This window comes from Capricornis sumatraensis, chromosome 20 (genome assembly GCF_032405125.1).
Source record: "Capricornis sumatraensis isolate serow.1 chromosome 20, serow.2, whole genome shotgun sequence".
Classification (NCBI taxonomy): Eukaryota; Metazoa; Chordata; class Mammalia; order Artiodactyla; family Bovidae; genus Capricornis; species Capricornis sumatraensis.
This window is the reverse complement of record NC_091088.1, coordinates 68,376,079-68,399,210: the sequence shown is the minus strand read 5'-3', so window position 1 is coordinate 68,399,210 and position 23,132 is coordinate 68,376,079. Positions and strand designations below refer to the sequence as shown.

General features: G+C 56.6%; 1 protein-coding gene across 1 annotated transcript in view; it reads right to left on the bottom strand.

Annotated features, from left to right (window-relative positions):
* Nucleotides 1–3,245: 3,245 nt before the first annotated feature.
* The window catches only part of LOC138096968 (uncharacterized), a 46,781-nt gene continuing 26,894 nt past the window's right edge, over nucleotides 3,246–23,132 (bottom strand). Inside the window, 17 exon segments of the mRNA XM_068993189.1 lie at nucleotides 3,246–4,138; nucleotides 5,079–5,381; nucleotides 5,606–5,890; nucleotides 6,063–6,098; nucleotides 6,249–6,377; nucleotides 8,302–8,458; nucleotides 10,889–11,015; nucleotides 11,166–11,262; nucleotides 12,427–12,589; nucleotides 12,681–12,972; nucleotides 13,120–13,314; nucleotides 13,539–13,717; nucleotides 13,874–14,022; nucleotides 15,205–15,325; nucleotides 16,292–16,383; nucleotides 16,425–16,541; nucleotides 17,750–17,870. Coding sequence (XP_068849290.1) covers nucleotides 4,017–4,138; nucleotides 5,079–5,381; nucleotides 5,606–5,890; nucleotides 6,063–6,098; nucleotides 6,249–6,377; nucleotides 8,302–8,458; nucleotides 10,889–11,015; nucleotides 11,166–11,262; nucleotides 12,427–12,589; nucleotides 12,681–12,972; nucleotides 13,120–13,314; nucleotides 13,539–13,717; nucleotides 13,874–14,022; nucleotides 15,205–15,325; nucleotides 16,292–16,383; nucleotides 16,425–16,541; nucleotides 17,750–17,870 — 2,685 coding nt within the window. The 3' untranslated portion in view covers nucleotides 3,246–4,016.

Here is a 23,132-nt window from a genome sequence, read left to right as displayed (position 1 = left end):
GAGGGGAGAACGTGCCCTCCAGCGTCCCAGCAGGAGAGGCAGGGAGGCCAGCGCACCGTGCCCCATCCTGTCCCCCGACGGCCCCGCTGTGACCAGGGGGCTCCCCTGCACTGCCTCGCCCCCGCAGTGGCGAGCTCCAAGTCCTGCTGCCATGGAGCCCAGCCGGCGCCGTCCCCTCCCGGCCCTCAGGGCGCCCCTGCCTCGGGCTCACGACGGCCCTGCTGCCAGGGCTCCAGACCCAGCTACGAGAGCCCTGGAGTCTGACTCTGCGCACACCTCACTCCAGCCACTCTGCCTTCTTGCGTTGTTGCGTGTTTTCCTTGGTGCTTCTGATGCCAAGTGGTTTGTGTGTAAAAGCGTGTGTGTGTGCGCGTGCATGCACGTGTGCAGGTGTGACCACCTTCGGGAAGAGCTGGACGGATGCGCAGAGCTGGCCATCTTGTTTCCCGAGAGGTGGAAGTAGCGCTTGCTTATTTGTTGCTGTGTGTGGTAGGCGCTGCTCATACATCTGGCCGGTGTCCTTGTCCGGCAGCGTTTCCTTCGTGAGCCGCATCACAGCGCATATTGAGTTGGGATTTCAACCCTGTTCTGTTTTTCGGTTTGCTTTTGTAATGGATGGGAAGAAGTGGCCAGTCTGTCTTTTTCTTCAGAAGATTATATATATATATCCCAGATGGCACAAGGGGAAAGAATCTGCCTGTCAGGACCCATAGGAGACACGGGTTCAGTCCCTGAGTCAGGAAGATCCCCTGGAGGAGGAAATGGCAACCCACCCCAGTATTCTTGCCTGGGAAATCCCACAAACAGGAGCCTGGTGGGCTGCAGTCCATGGGGTCGCAAGAGTGACACACAAGCTTACACGAACATATATACATATATGTATATATGCATATATATGTGTGTGTATAATATATATGTATGTGTATGTGTGTATGCGTGTATATATGTGTATGTGTATGTATGTGTATATATGAATGTGTGTATGTGTGTGTATGAATGTGTGTGTTTCTGTGTGTGTATATATGTGTATGTGCGTATATGCATGTGTGTATGTGTGCTCATAGATAGTGTGTATGTACATATATGTATGTGCGTATATGTGTATGTGTGGGTATGTGTATGTGTGTGTATGAATGTGTGTATTTCTGTGTGTGTATATATGTATGCATGTGTGTATATGCATGTGTGTATGTATAGATATGTATGTGTGTATTGTGTGTATATGTTTGCTACATGTATGTGTGTATGTATGTATATGTGTGCATATATGTGTGTGTGCATATAGATACATGTGTATGTATATATGTATGTGTGTGTATATATGTGTGTATGTATGAGTATGTGTATATATGAATGTGTGTATTTGTGTGTGTGTATATATGTGTGTATATGTGTGTATATATGTGTGTATGTGTGTATAGATATCTGTGTATGTATATATGTGTGTGTGATATGTGTGTACAGATACGTGTGTATGTATATATATGTATGTGTGTATGTGTGTGTATATATGTATGTGTATATGTGTGTCTCTGTGTGTGTTTATACGTATGTGTGTGTATGTGTGTATATATGTGTGTGTATAGATATGTGTGTATGTATATATGTGTGTATATGTGTGCGTGATATGTGTATGTGTGTGTTATATGTATGTGTATATGTGTGTATATGTGTGTGTGTATATATGTGTGTATAGATATGTGTGTATGTGTATGTATGTGTGTTTGTGTGTTATATGTATGTATATATGTATGTATGTGTATGTGTATGCGTGTATGTGTGTATATGTATGTGTACATGTATATATGTGTGTGTGTATGTGTGTATATATGTTGTGTGTATGTGTATATATGTGTGTTATACGTATGTGTGTATATGTGTGTGTATGTGTGTGTGTTTATATGTCTGTGTGTGTGCGTACATGTATATATACGGCACTAAAGAGGGTCCTTGTTTCTGTTTGCACTCAAATTCTGATCTGAGTAAGAGGGCGCTGGGCTTCGAGGTTTCATTAGAGGAACCTTCGGGGAGGACCAGAGCTTGGGGGCGTTGCCAAGCGCTGGCTTGGTTTGTGTTTACACAAAAAAAGAAAAGCCGGATCACTCGTGTGTGCCCCTTCCAGCTCCTCTCAACTGCGGCTGTCTGTCTGCTCCGTTGAGAGAGGGAACAGAGGTGGACATGCTGTCGCCCTGGGAAGCCTGAGTTCCTTGCTGACCCAGCGCCGCGACCCGGCGCCCGTCAGCGTTGAGACCAGCGGGTCGGGGAAGGGCCCCCACACCCCCGGGAAGCCGCGATGGTTTGGGGGAAGGTGAGGGAGGAAGGGAGGGGCATGCCTGGCAGACCAGAGGTTTCCAAGCGCAGCACCTGATTCGCGGTTTCCCAGCAGTTTTGGAAAGCTAACACTAGCAACAGGTTGCAGATCTTTCTAGACTGGTGTTAACTTATTTTGCAAGGGAGAAGCACTAGCCAATGGTTTCCGAGGAGTTTTGTCTTAACTTTTTGTTAACTCTTAGTATGTCACTACAGTCTTCTCTTAACTCAAAAAAAGCCCCATCACATGTATATGCCAAAACATTCATGTTTGAGAGGTTGTTTTCTGTGATCTGTCTGATACGAGCGGCCCTCTGTCCTTGCTCTCCTGCGTGTGTACCGGTGGTTATGCACAATTTCCCCCTCAGTTACATAACTCTGGGTGGGGGCTGTGTGTCTCTCCCTTTTAGCTGATGGTTGTTATTTCCTTCCCAAATTACTGAGGCGATTTGCACTCCAAGCTGTAAGGTATTGGAGCCAAAGTGCTCTGTTTTCTCCCCCAATTGGTACTTGCACTGTTTTCTCTTTCCCTCTCGTCTGAATGGACTAAGGTTTTGGCATCTGAATTCGTGGAAAGTGGGGCTTGAAACTGACATGGAAATGATCTAACTGTGCTGTGTAATGCAAAGGACACATCTGTGCGCGTGGGGCCATCGGTGGGGGCTGGCCGGACCAGACTCCCTCCTGTGGGAAAGCCAGCCTGCTCCTTCCTTCCCACCCGGCCTTCGGCGCGTTCACCCCGGCTCCTTGAGGTTGGCCACGGAGAGCGTTTGCACCAAAGGAGACACACAGTTCACACACCTGGGCTCTTTATAAAATGTTGTATTCCTTAGCTGTTTACCAGCACGGCACCTGGCTGTCACTCAAACGTCAGGGCGTCCCCTCGCAGCGATGGTGTCTGCAGAAACGGCACCGGGTGTCATCTGACGAGGAGAGCAGGGCGTGAGGGGTCCGGGGGGCTCAGGGAAGAGCTCTGGATCCATCTGTTCCCAGTGGGACCCACTTTCACCCATTTATTCAGTTTCTTACGTGACAGTCTGTTTTCTATAAACAAGTGTTTATTTGCGTATTTGGTTTTGGCTGCTCTGGGTCTTCACTGCTGCTGCCCCGGGCTTTTCTCTGGTTGTGAAGAGTGGCGGTTACTCTCCAGTGGCAGCCCAGGGCTTCCCCTCCTGCGGAGTCCGCGGGCACGCGGGCTCAGAGGTTGGGGGCACACAGGGTTAGCTGGGATCATCCGGAACCAGGGCTGAGACCCGAGCTCCTGCGCTGGCAGGCGGAGTTTTAACCTCTGGAACCCGGGAGGAGTCTACCTCAGTCTGTTTCTGAGCGAAGGGATGGAGGTCTTTGCGCACCAGAGGCGGCTGGCATTAACAATGGAGCTCAGTCTCCCATGAGTGGACAGAGCCTGCGGGCGTGCAGGGCGAGGACCCGCCCCTGGCACTGGGATGCGCCTTGAGCTGGGGGTGGGGTGGGGGGGGTGGTGTGTGAACGGAGACAGGAGTTGGTGCATCCTCGCGGTGGGGGGAGGGAGGGGGCCCCCATGAGCTGAGCCTCCAGCGCGCCCCCTACTCCCCCCACCGGGGACTCCCGGGCCTCCTCCCGCCCAGCAGCACATCTCCCCCGGGGTCAAAGGCTCTTCCAGAAGCTTCTGGGCCGGAAGCTCGCGTCCTGGGCTCCATGCTCTGGGTGATGCCGGGTCCCGGTGCTCAGCTCCGGGCCTTGTCTCGCGCTCCTCCGTGGTCATGCCGAGCCTGGCAGAGCAGGATCCCGAGGAGCAGAAGGACCGAGGCCGCGAGGCCCATCCGGATGAGATTCTGCACCGTGTAGTCTGGGGTGAGGGCACACAGGTCAGCCCGGCCCCGTCACCCGGAACCGGGGTGTGGGCCCAGGGCACCCGCCTCCCGGGAGATGACTGGCCCCGAGCCCAGCCCCTGACAGGGACGCTGTCCTCGTTCCCACTTGCGGGTCTGACCGCGGTGATGGGGAAGGGTGTCAGCGGGGCCTGAGGGTCCTGAAGGGAGGCTGTGGGTGGGCCGTGTCCTCCTCGGGAGCTTCCCAGGGCCTCTCTATCTTACAGTCTCAGATGTTCCTGCTCAAGACCCTGAGCTGCCAGAGCTCAGACAGCACAGGGTGGGCCCGCCCCAGCCCCACCCCCGCCCCTGCCCCCGCCCCTGAGCGGTGGCCTGCGGGGTCCCACGGACCCACCACCGCCCCCCACAGGCGCTCGCTCAGCCCTCTGCGTCTGCCGGCTTGACTCTGCCTGGGAGGGGGCGATCCCTGCAGCCTCTGGGGGCAGGATCGGGTGGGGCGGGCCTGCTCCTCCGCAGACTGACCCCCATCCAGCAGCCTCAGGCCCCTGCAGCCCGTGGTTCCCGCGCCATCTCTGCCCGACTCCCCGCCGGCCCTTGATGATCTGAGGGGCCTTGGCCTCCCAGAGAATCTCAAAGCGCCCTGGGGTGGGCTGTCTCCCCTGAGCACAGGGCCTAGAGACTCCCCAGGTTCGGATCTGGGTCTGTAGCTGGGAGAATGGGTCCTGGGAATGAGCCCAGGAAGGGGTGCTGGGCCGACCTGGGGTCCCCACCTCACTCCCCTCTGCCCTGCACGGCTCCGTGGCCTCCCCAAGACCCTCCCACTGCCCACCTGTCCCTCCAGGACCCCAGTGCAGGAGGAAGGGGCCCCTCCCTCATGCCCCCTCCTCCACAACCACTCGGTGCTCCTGGGGCACAGAGCCCGGAGCTGCTGAGTCAGAAGCACAGACGGGGCCTCACCTGAGACCACGAGCGCCAGGGGCTCACTGGGCTGGGACAGCAGGTAGGGGTCTGTGCTGAGTGAGCGGTAGCACCTGTAGGTGCCCCTGTGGGCTGAGGTCACAGGGCTCAAGGAGAACTCGGCCTGGTACTGCCCGTCTTGGTCCTGGGAGCGCAGACGCAGGGGGCGATGGGCTGCCCCCTCCTTGGACAGAAGGAAAGTGTCCGTCCTGTTTCCTGACTGACACAGCAGGGTCACATTCTCCCCTGGGGTCACCAAGGGGCCGGGCCGCACCGAGAGGGAGGGGCTGTCTCTGAGCCGTCCTGCAGAGGGGAAGGGGGTGCGGGCACCGGGCGGGTCCTGAGCGAGACTCCGCGGGCCTCTCTGGCCCCTCAGCGCTGTCTCTGTCTCTCCGAGTCTCTCCCCTCCCCAACCCCGTCTCTCTGTCCCTCCCTGGGCCCCTCCCCCTGGTCCCAGCACCACCCCTGGGGCTCCCCGGTGGGGCCTGTGCAGAGTCTGGCCCCCGACTGACCCGCTGGCCCCTCACCTGCCACCAGCAGCTCCAGGGGCTCGCTGGGCTCTGACCAGTTAACTCCGATGAAGTGGGAGCAGTGGTACCTCCCTGCCTGCTGCTCTGTGACGCGCTTGATGGAGAAGTTGGCCCTGTCCCAGGGCTCCACTGGGGGCTGCGCGTTCCAGGGGGCTGAGGTGCCCTCTTTGTTCAGACTGAAGCTGTTGGCATTCAGGGGCCCTTGACACCAGATGGTCACGGGGCTCCCCCGGGTGACCACAGAGCCCGGCTCAGCCCAGATGGTGGGTTTGCGGAGGGTCCCTGGAAGGAAATCAGAGGCAGGCTCACCAGGCGTCCTGCCCCCAGGCCCCAGCTCACAGCCCAGACCTCCCAGAGCCCCCTCCGTGAGCCCCAGCTGCCCTCCCTCCCCCGTGGCCTGTGGGTGACCCTTGTCCCCAGGAGAGGAGGGAGCTGGGCCCTGGGACAGACTCACCGGCCTGCACCTGGGTCCTCAGGCCCACACTCAGCCCTGGAAGAGAGCGCCCTGTGAGAGGTGTGCCCTCAGCCCTGAGCAGCGCCTCTCCTCCCCGGGAGCCTCGGAGCCCTGGGGTCCCCTGATGGAGCAGGCTGGCTGGGGGGTCCCTCCAGACCAGGGCTCCCCCCACCTCTCCCATCTCACCGAGGCAGAGCAGGGCGGGGAGCGTGGGGGCCATGGCGTCTCCTCCCTGCGGTCCAGGCTGTGAGGATGGAGGAGACCTGGGTGTCCTCCGGACAGACAGACCACAGGGTGTTGGCAGTCTGAGGCGTCACATCAGGGTCCCCACAGAAAGGAGAACTGTCCCTCCCAGGAAGCCTGGCATTTGTCTCCATGACAGAGCAGGAAGCCAGCCCCGTGACTTCCTGAGACGCCCCTTCCAGATGAGGAAGGCCAGGCTGCTTCCCTCTGCGAGCCTCGCCTCGCCTCGGGGTCTGCTTCCTCCTCTGCCCGCCCATCCGCAGGTCCCCGTGGGGTCCTCACCGTGGCTGGGGTCACCAGGCCCTGGAGATGCTTCGGGGAGGGCTCAGATCCCCAGAGACAGATGCTGTTTTTAAATTGGAGGATGGTTACTTTACAGTGTGGTGCTGGTTTCTGCCGCACATCAGCACGGATCGGCCGTATGTGTCACCGGCCCTCCCGCCCCATCCCTCCCCTCTAGGTTGTGCAGAGCCCTGTGTGAGCTCCCCGAGTCACAGGGCACATTCCCCCGAGGTCTGTTTTACACGAGCTGCTGTGCGCGTTTCCATGATACTCTCTCTGTTCGTCCCACCCTCTCCTTCCCCTCTGTGTCCACAAAGCTGCTCTTTATGAGGGACACACATCAGCATCTCCCTGGGCTCAGTGGAGTCCGCGTGGCCGAGAGCCCAGAGGAGACGCTCGGGGAATAAGGAGGGAAACTGACTCCTCCCCTGCCCCGGAGTGTGGGTTTCCCCCGTCACAGCCCCCTTCAGGGCCCTGTCTTCCTCTCGTATCGCTGTCCTCTGCCCTCCTGGGAAGTAGCCCCTGGGTCCTTCCTGTCTCCTCAGGGGTCCACGACCCTTGGGCAGGGCTTTCTTCTTCATTCTGGGCTTTTTGTCTAAAACTTCTATGGCAGCAAGCTGAGTTAGATCTCTGAGTTATCTGGAGAAATTGATATTTACTTGTTGAGTTGCTAAGTTGTGTCTGACTCTTTGCGACCCCACGGACCGCACCACTCCAGGCCTCCCTGTCCTTCACTATCTCCCAGAGTTTACTCAAACTCATGTTCATTGAGTCGGCGATGCCATCCAACCATCTCATCCTCTGCCGTTCCCTTCTCCCGCCTTCAATCTTTCCCAGCATCAGGGTGTTTTCCAATGAGTCCTCTTCACATCAGGTGGCCAAAATATTGGAGCTTCACCTTCAGCATCAGTGCTTCCAATGAATATTCAGGGTTGATCTCCTTTAGGATGGACTGGTTGGATCTCCTTGCAGTCCAAGAGACTCTCAAGAGTCTTCTCCAAGACCACAGTTCAAAAAAGACCAGTTCTTTGATATTCAGCTTTCTTTATGGTCCAGCTTTCACATCCATACATGACTACTGGGCAAACCATAGCCTTGACTAGACGGACCTTTGTTGGCTGAAAGATGCCTCTGCTTTTTAATATGCTGTCTAGGTTTGTCATAGCTTTTCTTTCAGAGACCAACCATCATTTAATTTCGTGGCTGCAGTCACTGTCTGCAGTGATATTTATTTAGATATGTGTTAATCACCCACTGCTTGTGTGAATTGAGCAATCAGGTTATAATCGGACTCCCCCCTCCTTATTTTTAAAAGTTCTTTTCCATCTAGGTTGATTTGGGGGCCTGAGATTCGAGTTTTCCTCTCTTGAAATAGCCTTGTCAGATGCTCATGGTATTCACGGAAGCCTATGGACGTGTGTGGCAATGTGTTTACTCTAGGATAGTGGCTGTAAGTCCAGAGTATGGCCAGTATTTTATAATAACTTTAGCTATAGTCCATAACATTTTGAGTATAATCTTAAACATTTTGGATCACCAGATTGTACACCTGAAACGACTGTAATATCGCACATCAGCAACACCTCAGTAGGAATAAAGAAGGACTTCCCTGGTGGTCCGATGGCTAAGGATCTGCTTTGCGAGGCAGGGGGCACGGGTTTGATCCCTGGCTGGGGAGCTAAGACCCCACGCGCCGCGGAGCACCCGGGCTCACGAGCTGCGACTGCTAAGGCCACAGACCGCAGCTGGAGCGGTGGCGCCTGCAGCGCAAGATCCGCGTGCTGCAGCGCGGGGCAGCGAGACACAGCCACACGTAAACACGTGCATGTGTGAGTCAGCCCACCGCCCCAGCCAATCAGTGTCTCCAGACGCTGCCATGACACGGGAAAGGAAAGGGCTGAGAGCATCGTTTGGGTGTTTGGGAGTGATGAGCCCTGAAGCGTAGCAGGCCTTTGTGAGACGTCTGCGAGTTGTCCGTGTGCTGCCGAGCTGCCTGCTGGGGGCACTGGGCAGGCAGCTCATGGGCTGCTGATTACATACGGCTGGCTCTCAGGAGGGAGGTGGGGTAGGAAATACTTGTGAATGATGAGTGTACGGAGGGCGCAGCTGTACCCTGGGGTCTGACACCCTAAAATACAGGCTGGCCTCACGTGTTGACGCAATGGCTGGGGTGCGCTTCCTGTGAGAGCAGGTGCCCAGTGCCTACAGGTACCCCCCAAGGCACACTGTTGGGTGGTTCCACTGCATCTGAGTCCACAGGGCCGGAGGGAAGAGGAAATGGAGTGAAGGGGAGACAGAGGATCCCCGGCGAGGGCCAGGCTAGTCTACAGCGGTTTCTGTGTGAACAAGAACGGGCAAGCATCTCAGAGCCCGGGACTCCCTCGTGCAGCGCACGCAGGATGCAGCCATCCCTGGCAGCAGTCCCATCTGAGACATGGGCACACCACCAATTCAAAGGAACCACGGTAGGAGGACCAGGAAGGCGGGGCCCACTTGGCATCAGGAGGGCCCCCTGAGGAGCGGCATCCCAGCAGCCCGGGGGTGTCCTATGTCAAAAGGAAGGCTGAGGTCAGGTGCTGCTGGGAGTTGAGTGACAGGAGGGGACGTTCCCCTCCCCCCCCTCGGCTTTAGTTGCTAAGACTCAGGGCTTCCGCTTCAGGGGGCAGCAGTGTTGACCCCTGGCCGGGGAGCTCAGAGCCCACATGCCGAACCAAGCAAGACCGTGTGGGGCCCCCATGGCGAGCCGGGACTCAGTGGGCTGCCCAGCTGTTTGCCCTCCTCAGACACCGAATCGTGCACGGCTGCGTCTGGGGAGTGATAAACTCCATCTCGTGCCGAGATCCCCGAAACCGTGCAGCCCTGCACACTCCTCTCGTCCTTACCTGGGGAGACCGGGTCCAGCACGGGGCAGGGCTGTGTCTGGGATCACAGAGAAGCCCAGACCCTCCCCAGCCAGTCCTCCTGCCAGGACCCAGGACCCGCATCCTCTCCAGTTACACTTGTTCACCTCCTGGGCGCGAGCTGTGGAGCTGGAGTGAGGGGAGGAAGGCAGGATTACAAAGCTGGGCAGCGCCGGAGGAGCTTCAGGGAGAGGTGGGAGGTCGGCGGAGGTGGAGGCAGGGCAGGGGAGCGGATAAGGCTTGGGGAGAAATGGCCTTTCTCTGGGGGCTCTCATCTTAGCTTCAGAGTCCGAATAGAGCACCTGCATCACGTTAGAAATTGGCTTCCACAGTATCCCAGACCCAGCGCTCAGGTTGCGCTAAGATCTCAGGGGATCTCAGCCCTGACAAGGTCATAGTCGCCCCCAGCTCTGCCCACGTGGGCTTCAAGGTAGACAGGAGCAACCTGCACCACACGTAACCTGCACAGAGGTTTAAAAAAATGCATTAGTGCCCCCCCCAGAACATTTTCAAAACCTTAATCTCGTATTAAATCTCTTCATTCGAAGTGATCTTATTGTTTTACAGGGAAACTTACAAGAATTGCCTTTTCCCCACATCATCTTGACTTACATTCCCAGTTGAGTAACATTTTACCCAATTGAGATAGAGATAGACACAAAAACAGATGTACAGAGAGAGAGCTGTCGGAAGAGAATGACGTGGGCAGGGAGGGACGCGGCGGGAGAGTGAGTCTGCTACATACGTGTAGACAGAGAAACATGTAGACACGCAGATGCTCTCTGATATAAAACACGTATGTGCTCAGTTGCTTGGCTGTGTCCAGCTCTTTTCGACCCCATGGACTGTAGCCCACCAGGCTCCTCAGTCCGTGGGAATTGTCCAGGCAAGAATACTGGAGAGGGTTGCCATTTCCTAGGGGATCTTCCCAACCCTAGGCTTCCCTCATAGCTCAGTCGGTAAGGAATCTGCCTGCAGGGCAGGAGACCCGGGTTTGATTCCTGGGTCAGGAAGATCCCCTGGAGAAGGAATTTGCAACCCACTCCAGTATTCTTGCCGGGAGAATCCCATGGACTGGCGGGCTACAATCCACGGGGTCGCAAGAGTCGGACACGACTTGGTGACTAAACCACCACCCCCGACTCAGGGATTGAACCCACATCTCCTCCATCTCCTGCACTGGCAGGCAGATTCTTTACCCCTGCACCACCTGGGAAGCCCCGAGATAAAGCACCGTTACCGTAAATGCACCAGTGTGTGCCTCCCACAGACACGATCACTCGTCTACGCGACCCATTTGGAGGTCTTTACTGATGTGGGTTTCACCAAGTCCTCAGTCCCAGTTCACGTTTACTCACCTGCCGGACAGCCTCAGGTTTCCCTTTTGGTCCAGGGTTTCACCCGGAAGCATATGTTGCCGGTGGTTGTCCTGTTTTGTCGTCCCCCAGAATCTGCACGACCCCCCAGTCTTGGTGCTTTGGGCCCCAGACCGTCTTCAGGGGTACAGGATTTGTAGATGACCCTCAACCTGTGCCAGGAGTGTGGACGGATGAGCTGACCCAGGTCATGCACTGTTGGGCGGACACCTGAAAAAGAGGCTGTGGCCGTCTCCATGGTGTCAGGAGCCCAGGTAGGCCCCCTTCCCCACCCTGGCCATGCGTGCTCTTCGCCTGGTCACGTCAAGCAGGCATCTGCCCGGCCTTTCATGGCGAAGTCCCCAGTTCTCCCTTGGAATTCGGTCGGCGTCGGGATAGATGCTGGGTTCTCGTCCAGTACTGGGAGACGTAAAACATACGTATGGCAGACACACAATTGCCGTTGTTAGTAACTGTGGGTGAGTCTCCCCTGACATGAGGGGAACTAAATAATGGTGATCTCTTCCCACCCCTCCCTCCGTATTGATAAGCTGGCATTCTACTCTAAAGTTTTCTCTTTCTCCCATGTAGTGATTTATTTATTCATTCATTTGCATATATTACTATGAACAGGCTACAGTCCACAGAGTCGCAAACAGTCAGACACAACTGAAGTGAGTTAGCAGGCACGCTTGTGGTCCGCCGGGCTCCTCTGTCCATGGGATTTCCCAGGCAAGAATGCTGGAGTGGGTGGCCCTTCCCTTCTCCAGGAGATCTTCCCGACCCAGGGATTGAACCTGGGTCTCTCCCATCGCAGACAGATTCTTGACTGTCTGAGCCACCAGGCAAGCCTAACAAACACTTATGCCTGTAACAGTTTCCATGTCAATCAAGGTACGTGTAACATATGTCTATATTATAGACACATAATGTATATTAATTAAACAGTTGATTTAATTAACATACAATATTATATACAGTGTATCTATTATACACAGTGATTCAATTTTTGCTACAGATTATACTCCAGAGTTATAAAATATTGGCTATATTCCCCGTGCTATATGAGATATCCTTGTGACTTGTTAATTTATTTTTTATCTCCCAAGGATCCTTTGTTGACAGAGCAGGACCATGGCATTTATATATATATATATATAATATATAATGTTTGAAGATTTGGCAGGCAGTAGCCCCATTGCCCACCCACCATGCCCAGATTTTTCTGCCCCCCACCGCCTGCCCTGCACATGGAAGGCAGGTCACTGCCCCACTCAGGCCACAAGGCCATACTCCCCTGCAGACAGCAGGAAATTGGGGATTTTTCCATGGCCACCCCTTGAACATCAGAAATCAGCAAGTATTCGCTCAAAGAAAACAAAAATACAGAAATCAGTTAAAGCATTTAGATATGGAAAACCAAAGGGAACTGGGTGGAAAGAGGCTAGAGACCAAAGGGAGTGGAGCTGCTCGGGAAGGGTCTCGCACGTTCCGCTGCCTGTTAACGACAGGCCTGAGGCCTGGGCCCCGAGGCGGGCCCCGGGTGAAGGGTCTCGCACGTTCTGCTGCCTGTTAACGACAGGCCTGAGGCCTGGGCCCCGAGGCGGGCCCCAGGTCTGCGGACACAGCTCCTCCTAGATGGCTGCCGAAGCTCAGGCGCGTCCTGCTGAGCGGAGCTGAGCGGCCGAGACAGGGCCAGGTGTGGGCAGTCCTGCGGCACAGAGGCGCCGCAGTTGCTGGCGTTGTTCTGCCGGCCACATTCATGTTGAAGGAGCCTTTCAGCCCTGCTGGAAGTCCAGCCGGTGTGCCTTCCCGGCCTCTGCCTGCAGATTCCTGGCCATAGGCCGAGGGCAGCGGCGGTGCAGGGCGCGCTGCGAGTCAGAACAGGTGCGCCGCCTGACGTCAGCAGAGACGAGGGCCCACGGGGCTAGCAGTAGCTCCCTGCCGAAGCTGTCCCCGTTTTCGGCCCTCCCTTTCACCCCGTCATGACCCGTGGCACGGAGTTCATCGTGGAAGAAACTGCTGGAGAAGTGCACCTTTTCAGGGACTGTGTCCATCGCCACGTCTCCACCCATGTCCGCCACCGGGTCGCTGAGCCAGTTCTGTCCAGGGACAGAGTCCCCGAGCCACCTGTGGTGGGCACATGCCTTTATGGGTGACAGGAAGCCCCTCAGCCCGGCATTGCCTGGCATCCGCAGGTATGGCTGGCTCCACCGCCGCCCCAGGCCCTTCCTGGAAGGTGCAGACAATTCTGGCAGGAAAATGTCCTCCGGTCACTCCTCACCCTCACCCGTGCTGAGGGGGACAAGGCTGCCACCTGTCTGAAGGAATTCATCTGAGATGCTCTGCACGCAGGAGACAGGGTCCTCCCGCGGGGCGCTGTCCTGCCCAGCTTCCCCCAGGCCGCTCGGCCTCTCCTGCAGCGCCCGCGTCCGGGCCTGGAAGAGCTCCTGGGCCACGCGGTCCCCGGCCCTTCAAGCGCTGCTGATGACGATGCTGGCCTCAGGGTGCGCCAGACTTCAGTCTCCTTGGGGCCCGGGTGATTCCTCCAAAGCCGCCGGGCAGAGTCCAGGAGACGAGACCTGGGTCAGGGCCCAGACGAGACGTTGGAGTCCAGCTTAATCCACCTTTCTCCCCGGGGACCCCGGAGGGCCCTGGTGGAGACCCTGTCACGCCCTCCTCAGCCATGAGAGTACCTAGCGGGCCTGGCCCGGGAGGTGGTCCCCGTGCGGAAGTCAAACGGCAGCAGGGGGAGGGCGCCTGTGGCGTCGCAGCCCCTCCCCGGGGTGAAAGGTGGCTCTTGGGGTGTGCGAGGTTCCCCGCTGGCCCGGGGGGCGCCCCAAAGCTTGCAGCGGGGTGTCAGCGAGGTGCTTCTCTGAGTACAGCAGCATCCAGAAGACGCTCACAGCTCTGCGAGGTGGGCGCTGTGAACAGGTTGCGTAGGGCGGGGAGGGCGAGGCCGCCGGGACACCCCCAGCTGAGCCCAGTGTTGGGGCGGCCTCCAAGCTGCTGCTTCCCGCCTCATCTTAACCTTTGTCGCCCCCTTCTTCATGAGCTGAGGCGTCAAAAGCAGCCCGAGGGACACGGAGGCGTCCTGGGGGCACTGTGGTCCCTGACCCAGTGTCCAGCCCAAACCCTCCACCTGCGTTGAGTCCGGGTCTGGGAGATTCTCTTGTGGCTCTGAAGGCGAAGAGTTTGCCCACAAGGCGGGAGACCTGAGTTCGACCCCTGGGTTGGGAAGAGCCCCTGGAGGAGGAAGTGGCAACCCACCCCAGTACTGTTGCCTGGAGAATCCCATGGTCGGAGGAGCCCGGCAGGCCACAGTCCACGGGGTTGCAAAGAGTCGGACACCACTGAGCGACTTCACTTTCTTTCTTTCTTTCTTTGGGGGGTTGGGGGCCGCCTGGGACCGGGGTAAGCGGGGCTGTGCCGGGTCCAGGAGGCTCAGGCTAGTCTTGCGGAGTCTCTTTCATCTCCCCGTAGCCCGGCGTGGGGAAGCCGGGCAGACAGGCCCGAGGGCGGGCGCCTCCGCCCCAGGCTTCCCGGCTGGCCTCTCCCTCGCCGCCTCTCCTGCTGTCTCAGTTCAGGGTTCCCGCGCTTCCGGGTCACACTTACTTTACGCAGAGCGGTTTACGCCTCTGAACCCCGCTCCCCTCCCCGCCGGTAACCGCGGTCTGCCGTCTACACCTGTCGCTGATTCTCTGTGTCGCAGTCATCCACAGAAGTCATCTGCTAAAAATGAGGTTGCACTGACATTTCGAAATCCGGTAGGCCCCCTCCGAGCCTTCTTTGCTAACTGCGTTAGCAAGTCTGAGGATTTCCTCACAGCCGTTGCGAAACTCGGCTCCTTGGACGCCGGCTACTCACGTTCTCGCTCAAAGCCACCGACCCCCTTATCCCGCCGCCCCTCCTCACCCCTGCGCCCGCTCCGCTGCCCCGCTCCCGCTGAGCCCTGGCACCCTCCCGGGGCGCCCCTGCCGTCGTCCCCGGGGCGGCCCCTCGGGTGCCAGCCAGCCCCCTGCCACCTCCATGCGGGAGCGCCTTCCCCACTTTCCCTCTCCCCGGGAATCCCGGATCTCTGTCCAGAGGATCAGGGCATGAGTGGGGGTGGAAGGAGCTTTCTAGGAACTTCAGACTGTTTAACGGGTAGGGCGCTCCGAACCGAACGCAGGCCCCTTTCCTTGGTGCGGGGCTCCGGAGGACTCCCTGCCGGGTCTCTGGCGCCAGGCCTCCCCATCCCCCGCTCCCCCGACTTGCTGCATTTGCTGTGGGGTTCGCGTCAGAGGAGGGGGCGGGCGGAGCAGGGGACGAAGGGCCCCGAGCCACGGGTCAGAACGTTCTGGTGCTTTCCAAGGCCCTAACCTGCCGAATGCCCCGTGAAGGGGGCGTGCAGCTGAGCACTCGCGCGCAGACTCAGGCTGCGGTCCCAGGGTCCGTCTCCACCGACTCTCCCAGCAGACAGCCTGCTGCCAGGCTCCACCCCCTGTGCAGAGCAGCACACTGAGGTTCAGAGAGGGACATCGTGGAAGTGGAGCCAGGACTGTGCCCAGGTGGACACTGGCGTGGGGTTGGGGGCTCCTTGTGGACGGGCGTGGCCTGTCCCCTTGGCGCTGTGTGCCCCAGCCTGTCCTGAGCAGAACTGAATGCACCCCGTCACCGCCACTCCCCTTTACCAACCATCAGAGGCTTTGGGGACCTCAACACGAATGACTGGGGGGCCTCTGCGTGGGGTGGAGTCTGTATCCTCCGCAGGCCAGCCGAGAGCTCTCTTCCCCCGGGAGACCAGCCTGTCCTCAGATATCTGAGGGGCCCTGGCTCCCCTGAGAGACTCTGAAGCTGCCCCGGTGGCCTGGGATCTCCCTGAGCAAAGAGGACCGGACTCCCCAGTTGCTGAATCGGAGCCTTGGGGCTGGGGGCCGGGCCCTGAGAGTGTCCTGGGGATGAGCCCGGAGGACTGCGCTGGGCTGACCCAGGGTCCCCACCTCACTCCTCCCGAGACCCTCGCATTGGCCGCCTGCCCCCTCAGGACCCCAGGCGAGAGGAAGGGCAATGGCAGGGGCGGGAGGCCTCTGAGGCGAGTGGACTGTGGTTCAGGGAGTGGCTTTCTGAGGAGGTGGAGACCTGCGGTGAGAGTGAGACCATTCCAGAGAGGAAGGAACGTTCCAGAGAGCCCTAGAGACCCAAGGGCTGTGTGGGCGGCGGTGGGGGACGGGGAGGCGGGGCGGTTATGCGCTGCTGCCCCAGGCTCAGGGGCCCTGGATGAAGGCAGAGACACGCTGGACCCTGAGGCTCCGGTTGCTCCATGAGCGTCACGCGAGCTGCTGTATTGCAGACAGGCTAGAGAAAGCCAGTGTGTGAGTTAGACACTCGGCAGCACCTGAATTCCAGCAGCGCGTAAAACACCGGTAGAGAAACGCTCATGTGGATTCACGGTGCGTCCCTGGCGTACCCCGTACCCCGTACCCCGCAGCCCGTACCCCATACCCCGTAGCCCATAGCCCATACCCCGTACCCCGTAGCCCGTACCCTGTAGCCTGTAGCCTGTAGACCATACCCCGTAGCCCGTAGACCGTACCCCGTACCCCGTACCCCGTAGCAGTCACGAAGATTCAGAAAAGATGCAGCAGTAACTGCGGTTTTACTCTCAGCATGGAGTTTCAGCTGGAGGCATGGGAATGGGTCTGCCAGGTCTAGAGACCCTAAAAAAAGCAGATATGGGAAAGCACACGTGTGTTAAACGGCTCACCATTGTGTGAAGTTGTCTGAGTGTGTGTGTGTGTGTGTGTGTGTGTGTGTTTGTGGTGTGACTGCAGCCTTCGGGTTTGGAGCAAAACAGAAGTGAGAGCTGAGGCTGGGGGGCCTCCTCTGGGGCATGACGAACAGCCTTGAGTCCACTTAGAAGAGTTTGGAGCTCGCCCTGAAACTGGTGAGCAGTTTGAGCGGGACACGGTTCTGAAGGGGCAGGTAGCAAGATGCTGTGTGGAGGGTGGCCTCGGGTCGGGAGCCCAGACCCCGGTGACCTGGTGAGCCCCGGGGCGGGGGGAGCAGGCCCCGAGTCGGGGTGGCACGATGCGCTTCCACTCACCCGGGAAGACAGCCCTTCCTCCTGGGCCTGGGAGCCAGCTCTTACTTCGCACAGTTCCTGCCCAGCGGGCTGGTCTCTCCATCTGCTTGGAGAAATCACTTGACGTATTTCTGTTTCTTTAGTGCCCCCTTCAAAGCTGGGTGTCACCCTTCATGCCAGACTGTGGAGACCTTTCAGGATTCAGGCCCAAAGGATGCTCCTGTTGGAAGGCATTAAACCACACACACACACACACACACACACACACACACGGGCATGCGCACACACACACACAGTCACACGCTGTAAGGCAAGGTGTGGGGCCACCGCTTCCGAGGTGACGAAGGCCGCTTCCTCCCTTTCCTCACTCGGTTGCTCTGAAATGACAGCCCCCACCCCCACACGTGTTGTAAGAGCTCACTTTGCCCGAATCAGGGAGGAACAAAAGCAGTCGTTTGGGAGGAGGCATCTGGGGATCTGAGGAATGAAAAGGAGGCGCTCACCGCGCCAGGGAGACAGAAGCAAGAATCCCCACACGGAGCGCAGCTGTGGCGTCACCGCAGCAAAGGAGTCTTGCACTGCCGGGGAGGGTTATGGTCTTTCCAAACCCATCTGGATAAGTCTGTGGGCAGATGCTGACTTGGACAGCTGCTTCCCACGTGTGCATCAAATGCAATCATCGATGACAGAGGGGTGGACATCAGACAGTGTGCAGCAGAGGGGCCCCCGCGTGGCGGGTGGAGATGCGCCCTTTGCCTCTCAGCTTCCGTCTATAACCGGGGAAATACCTGCAGCTCAACCGAGGGGCGCACGCGAGGGTGCTGGGTGAGAAGGGAGGCTCACAGGACGCCTCGGGAGGGTCCCAGCTGGGCGGGCGCCCGTGATCCCCTGGCCGCAGCCGCGTGTCCTGCATCCCCAGAGGACCCAGCAGCAGCAGGGAGGCGGCGCACCAAACATGGGCCTCCTGTCCTCATAGGCCCCCACGATCATGGGGAGCCAGCCACGTGCCTGGGGCCATGTCCCACCAGGCACGGAGATTCCCGGGACTTCCCCAACCGCAGCTGGGGAGCCCGCAACCCCGACGGCACTGGGCACGGTGCACGTCTCCCCGCCTCACTCCGGTGACAGACCCTGCGGCTCCGAGGCCCCAAGCTGGGGGAGGAGCCCGCCATCCTGGGGACCCAGGCGCCTACAACCCTGGGGCCACCAGCTTAGTGTCAGAGGTGGGACCTCCGACAGAGGCACTGGAGTGTGGGAGGCACCCGTTCTCAAGTACGGTCCAGCGACTCGGGCGCGAGAAACCCCAGACCTGTGCTGCGTCTCTGCCACCTACTGGAAAACAGAGGCAAGTGCTCCGGTTTCCATGGTTTCCATGGCGTCCTTGAATCAAGCAGAAGGGGGCCCCAGGACAGGAGCCACTGGAGGCGGCAGCGGGAAGAATTTGTGCCACAAACAGAATAATGACAGTCCCCAAGAAAGGAGCCGAAGGTCGCGGAGCGTTCCGATCTGGTGGGGACTTCAGAGGAGCTGCCGTGAAGGTCAGATGCGCTGTAAGGAAGCTCAGCAAGGCCGCTCAGCGAGCTCAGGGCAGTGAGGAATGCACCGAAATAACGCATCACCAAGACTGAGATTCTAAACAAAAGGAAACGGGAACGGTGGAGCTGAAGACCCCAAGGAGACTGATTCTAAAGAAAAGGAAACTTTCCGGTGGAGCTGAAGGCCTCAGTGAACAAGATGAAGAATGCTCGCAGAGCGCTGGCAGTTGGCAATCAGAGTGCCAGCAGTGATTGGATGATAGAGAAAGCAATGGAGTTCCAGGAAAACATCTGCTTTGTTGACTACGCTAGAGCCATTGACTGTGGATCAGCACAGACTGGAAAATTCTTAAAGAGGTGGGAACACCAGACTGCCTTGTTTCCTGAAAAATGTGTATTCAGGTCAAGAAGCAACAGTTAGAACGGGACGTGGAACAACAGACAGGTTCCAAGTTGGGAAAGGAGTACGTCAAGGTTGTATGTATATTGTCACCCTGCTTATTAACTTATATGCAGAGTACATGCAAAATGCTGGGCTGGATGAAGCTCAAGCTGGAATAAGAATTGCCAGGAGAAATATCAACAACCTGAGATACGCAGATGACACCACCCTAATGACAGAAAGCGAAGAGGAACTAAAGAGCCTCTTGATGAAGGTGAAAGAGGAGAGTGAAAAAGCTGGCTTAAAAATCAGCATCCCCAAAACGAAGATCATGGCATCCGGTCCCATCACTTCATGGCAAATAGATGGGGAGACAATGAAAATAGTGACAGCCTTTATTTTCTCAGCTCTAAAATCACTGTGAACAGTGACTGCAGCCATACTCCTTGGAAGTAAAGCCAGGACAAACCTAGACAGCGTATTAAAAGGTCCACCTAGCAAAGCTATGGTTTTTCCAGTAGTGACATGCAGATGCGAGAGCTGGACCATAAAGAAGGCTGAGCGCCAAAGAACTGACGCTCTTGAACTGTGGTGTTGGAGACGGCTCTCGAGAGTCCCTTGGACAGCAAGGAGAGCCAACCAGTCAACCCTAAAGGAAATCAACCTTGAATATTCATTGTAAGGACTGATGCTAGAGCTGAAACGCCAATGCTTGGGCCACCTGACGTGAAGAGCTGACTCACTGGAAAAACCCTGTAGCTGGGAAGGGTTGAAGGCAAGAAGAGAAGGGGACGGCAGATGATGAGGTGGTTAGATGGCATCACCAATTCAGTGGACATGAGTCTGAGCAAGCTCCAGGAGATAGTGAAGGACAGGGAAGCCTGGCGTGCTGCAGTCCACGCGGCTGCAAAGAGTGAGACACGACTGAGCAACTGAACAAACATCTGGGAACACAGAGGAGAGCTGACCAGAGGAGGGAACGGTGGATCCAGGAGGCGCCTCTTGCGTCTCTGTCTCCCTCCAGCAGACAGGCGGGCTGCAGATCCCCAGGAGGGGACGGACACTTTGGTGAACCCTCGAGATTGACACTAAGGTGGGGAGGTGCTCCTCTTCCTTCCTCCCTGTCGGGGGGATTGCTGGACTTAAAGGACCGACAGGGGAAGAGGGCAGACAGATGGTTGGTCACACCATCAGTAGATGGGTCCCTCCTCTCCGGGCCCCCAGGCGCTCCATCTCACACACCTTCCCTCCCCCCACAGGCTGCCACGTCCGAAGCCCCCCAGGACGTGACCTACGCCCAGCTGAACCACTCAACCCTCAGAAGGGGGACGGCTGCCCCTGCCGGCCCCCCAGTGGGGAGCCCCCAGCAGACCCCAGTGAGCACGCGGCTCTCGCCATTCGCTAGCCCAGGAAGGACCCAGACCCCGGGCTCCAGGGTCCAGATCGCAGACCCCAGGAGGCACGGGAGCTGCCAGCAGCGGACACCACCTAGCCACCAGCAGCCAGTCCTAACAGACCACCAGGAGCCCCTGGGACCCTTTGGGAATCACCTAATTCTACCCTGAAGGATACCTAATATCCTCATATTTGGGAAGTGATGCAACAGACATTTTGAAAACCAAAACCAAAACCAAAAATCCAAACAACAAAAGAGACGGTAGAAAATGTTTTTGATGAATGATAAAGTACACAACACGTACGGAACCTACGAATTGAGAAAATCGAGGACCGTGAATGAATATATCAGAGAAGCCTAAAAGAAGCCCGATGGCCCGGTTTATCACACCAAGAATTTAGGGGAAAGTGGAAAAAATTTCAAATAAAGGTGCAATTCGGGAATAACAGTGACAAAGGCAGCTAAAAACGAAGGCAACCACAGAGTAGAAAAAATCAGCGAATGCGAAAAGAAAGTCATTCTTGACAGTGTTCATAAACCCTGGCCACCAGGCGCAAGGTAGAAAGAGAGAAGCCACACATTCCCAATAGTATGGAAGAGATTGCCAGGACTGCCGCAGAGTCTATAGACCTCATAAAGATAGTGGCAGAACATTACGAAACATTTCGAAACGTGCCGACAGAGAAGATGCAGATGAGATGGTCGCCTTCACGTGTCCAGTGTCAGATGGTAAGCTGCGAGTGTAAGGCTGACCGGACCTTCTGCCCCCTCGCGTATTGCCTCTAGTCCAACGCCCACGACTGCGGTACCTAGAGTCTACAGAAGTCAGACTGAGGCGAATGGGGTAGAATGCCGGCTCCTGGGGCTGGAGTGTGGGAGAAAGAGGGGGACGTTCTGGTCAAGGTCAAGGTCTCCCAGTTACAAGGTGAGTAAGTTCTGGGCATCAGATATACAGCGGCAGGCAGTTAGAGCTGGTAACGCTGTATCGCATTTTCGAGTCTTGTGAAGAGAGTGGATTTTTAAACGTTCTCATCATGAAGTAATGGCAACCAAGTGAAGAGCCTGAGGCCTTAAGTAAAGCTACGTGGTAACCATTTTCCGATGCGTGGGTCAGTTCAGGAAGCTTCCCTGGAGAGTTCTTCCAAACACTTCAGTACTAATTAAAGAAAAACTGAAATATTTCCCTGTGTGATTTAGCTGGCTGCGCTGGGTCCTCACGGTGGAGAGCGAAGAGTCTGGGGTCTTCAGCTGCGGTTTGCGGATCCTTCGTGTGACAAGCGGCATCTCGCTCCCTGACCAGGGATGGAACCTGGCCCCCCGCACTGGGGGCGTCGAGCCTTAGTCACTGGACCGCCAGGGAAGTCCCAAACAGTTATGTGCTTATTAAGCACACACACACTCCGTAACTGCATAAACTTTTCTTTCAAACAGAAAAAGAAGGCATATACCTCAGCACGTCAACACATTTATCAGGCTGGAAGGATGTGTTCACCAGAATCTGAGAAGGGAATTGTAAACGTTAAAGGGAAAGGATGACCTCTCCATGGGCTTGGATGTGAATCCATGAACAGGGTGCACAGGTCAGGTTCAGTGACATGTTCAAGGGACGTTACTCATGCCCGTACTGTGGGTTGGTTTGTTTGTTTTTGGATGGACAGAGTAACTTAAATTTTTAAGAATCTATCACATCATGCAATATATCGATACCACAAGAGAAAGAATAATCACCTCAACACACATCGGCAAAGCCTTTGGTACAATATGCTAACGGTTTCTGCTGGAAATAAAAACACATCAGAAGTAAAAGGGGATTTCCTTCCATCGGTGAAGGCGTGTTTAACCAGCCCTAGACGCCACTTGTAAAGGTGAGGACGGGGGTCCTCTCCTCTGTGCCTGGCAAGGATCCACGTACGTGCCCATGACCACGGCCCTCACCCGGGCACTGGCGGCACGAACCAAGGAATTGAGGCCAGCCAGAGTGGGCGGCTCTGGAGGGCGAGAACCAGACTGCGTTACCAAGAGACTGCGCCCCTGTGTGCACGTAAAACAAAGTAACACAGAGATGCTCTGCTCTAGTTGGGAAGGAGCTCTCTGGGAGTCCCCTGCTAGGGCAGCGGCCGAGACTCCACACTCCCAGGGCAAGGGGGCCCGGGTCTGATCCCTGGTCGGGGGACTGGATCCCACAGGCCACACCAAAGACCTGGCGCAGTGAAAGAAAGGAAGAAAAAAGGTTTAAAAGTGGTTTTCCAACATTGCTGGACACATGATCAATATTTAGAATTCAGCTGCCTTCCAGAATTCCGGTCCTGCGCTGAGATGAACTAAATGAAACTTCTTGTTTCTTGACTTCATGCCAGTGAGCCCGATTCCATGCTCCTGACCTCTGGAGCTGTAAGGCCATGTAAGTCTTTCAATTCGCCAAGTCTGTGGCCATTTGTGGTAAATGGCAACCAATACAACCACTTAAGTTTTCTTCTGCTTAGAGTGTGCATAGTACATTTTTAATCCTTCTCCTTTTTTTAACGGTATAAAACCTACACACCGATATTTTCCACTGTTGAAACATGATTAAAGCGTGTAGTTCAGCAGCCTTAAGCACATTTACCGTGCCGGCATTCATGGCCACCGTCCATCTTCCAGAACATTTTGGTAATCCCAAACAGAAGCTCTGTACCCGTGAAGCGAGAATTCCTTAGGTCGTCTTAGAACCAGCTCCTGGTCGGCTCTGTTCCAGTTCCTGCCTGTAGGGATCTGCCTGTTCCCAGCGGTTCACATCAGGGAATCATCCAACAGGAGCTACCTTGTGTCAGGCTGACGTCGCATGGAGTGGTGTTGCCCAGGTCCCTTCATATCTTTTATATGTTGTGTTTGAAGTGAGCTTTTTCTAAACTTCCTAGTGTAGGCTCTTGGTAG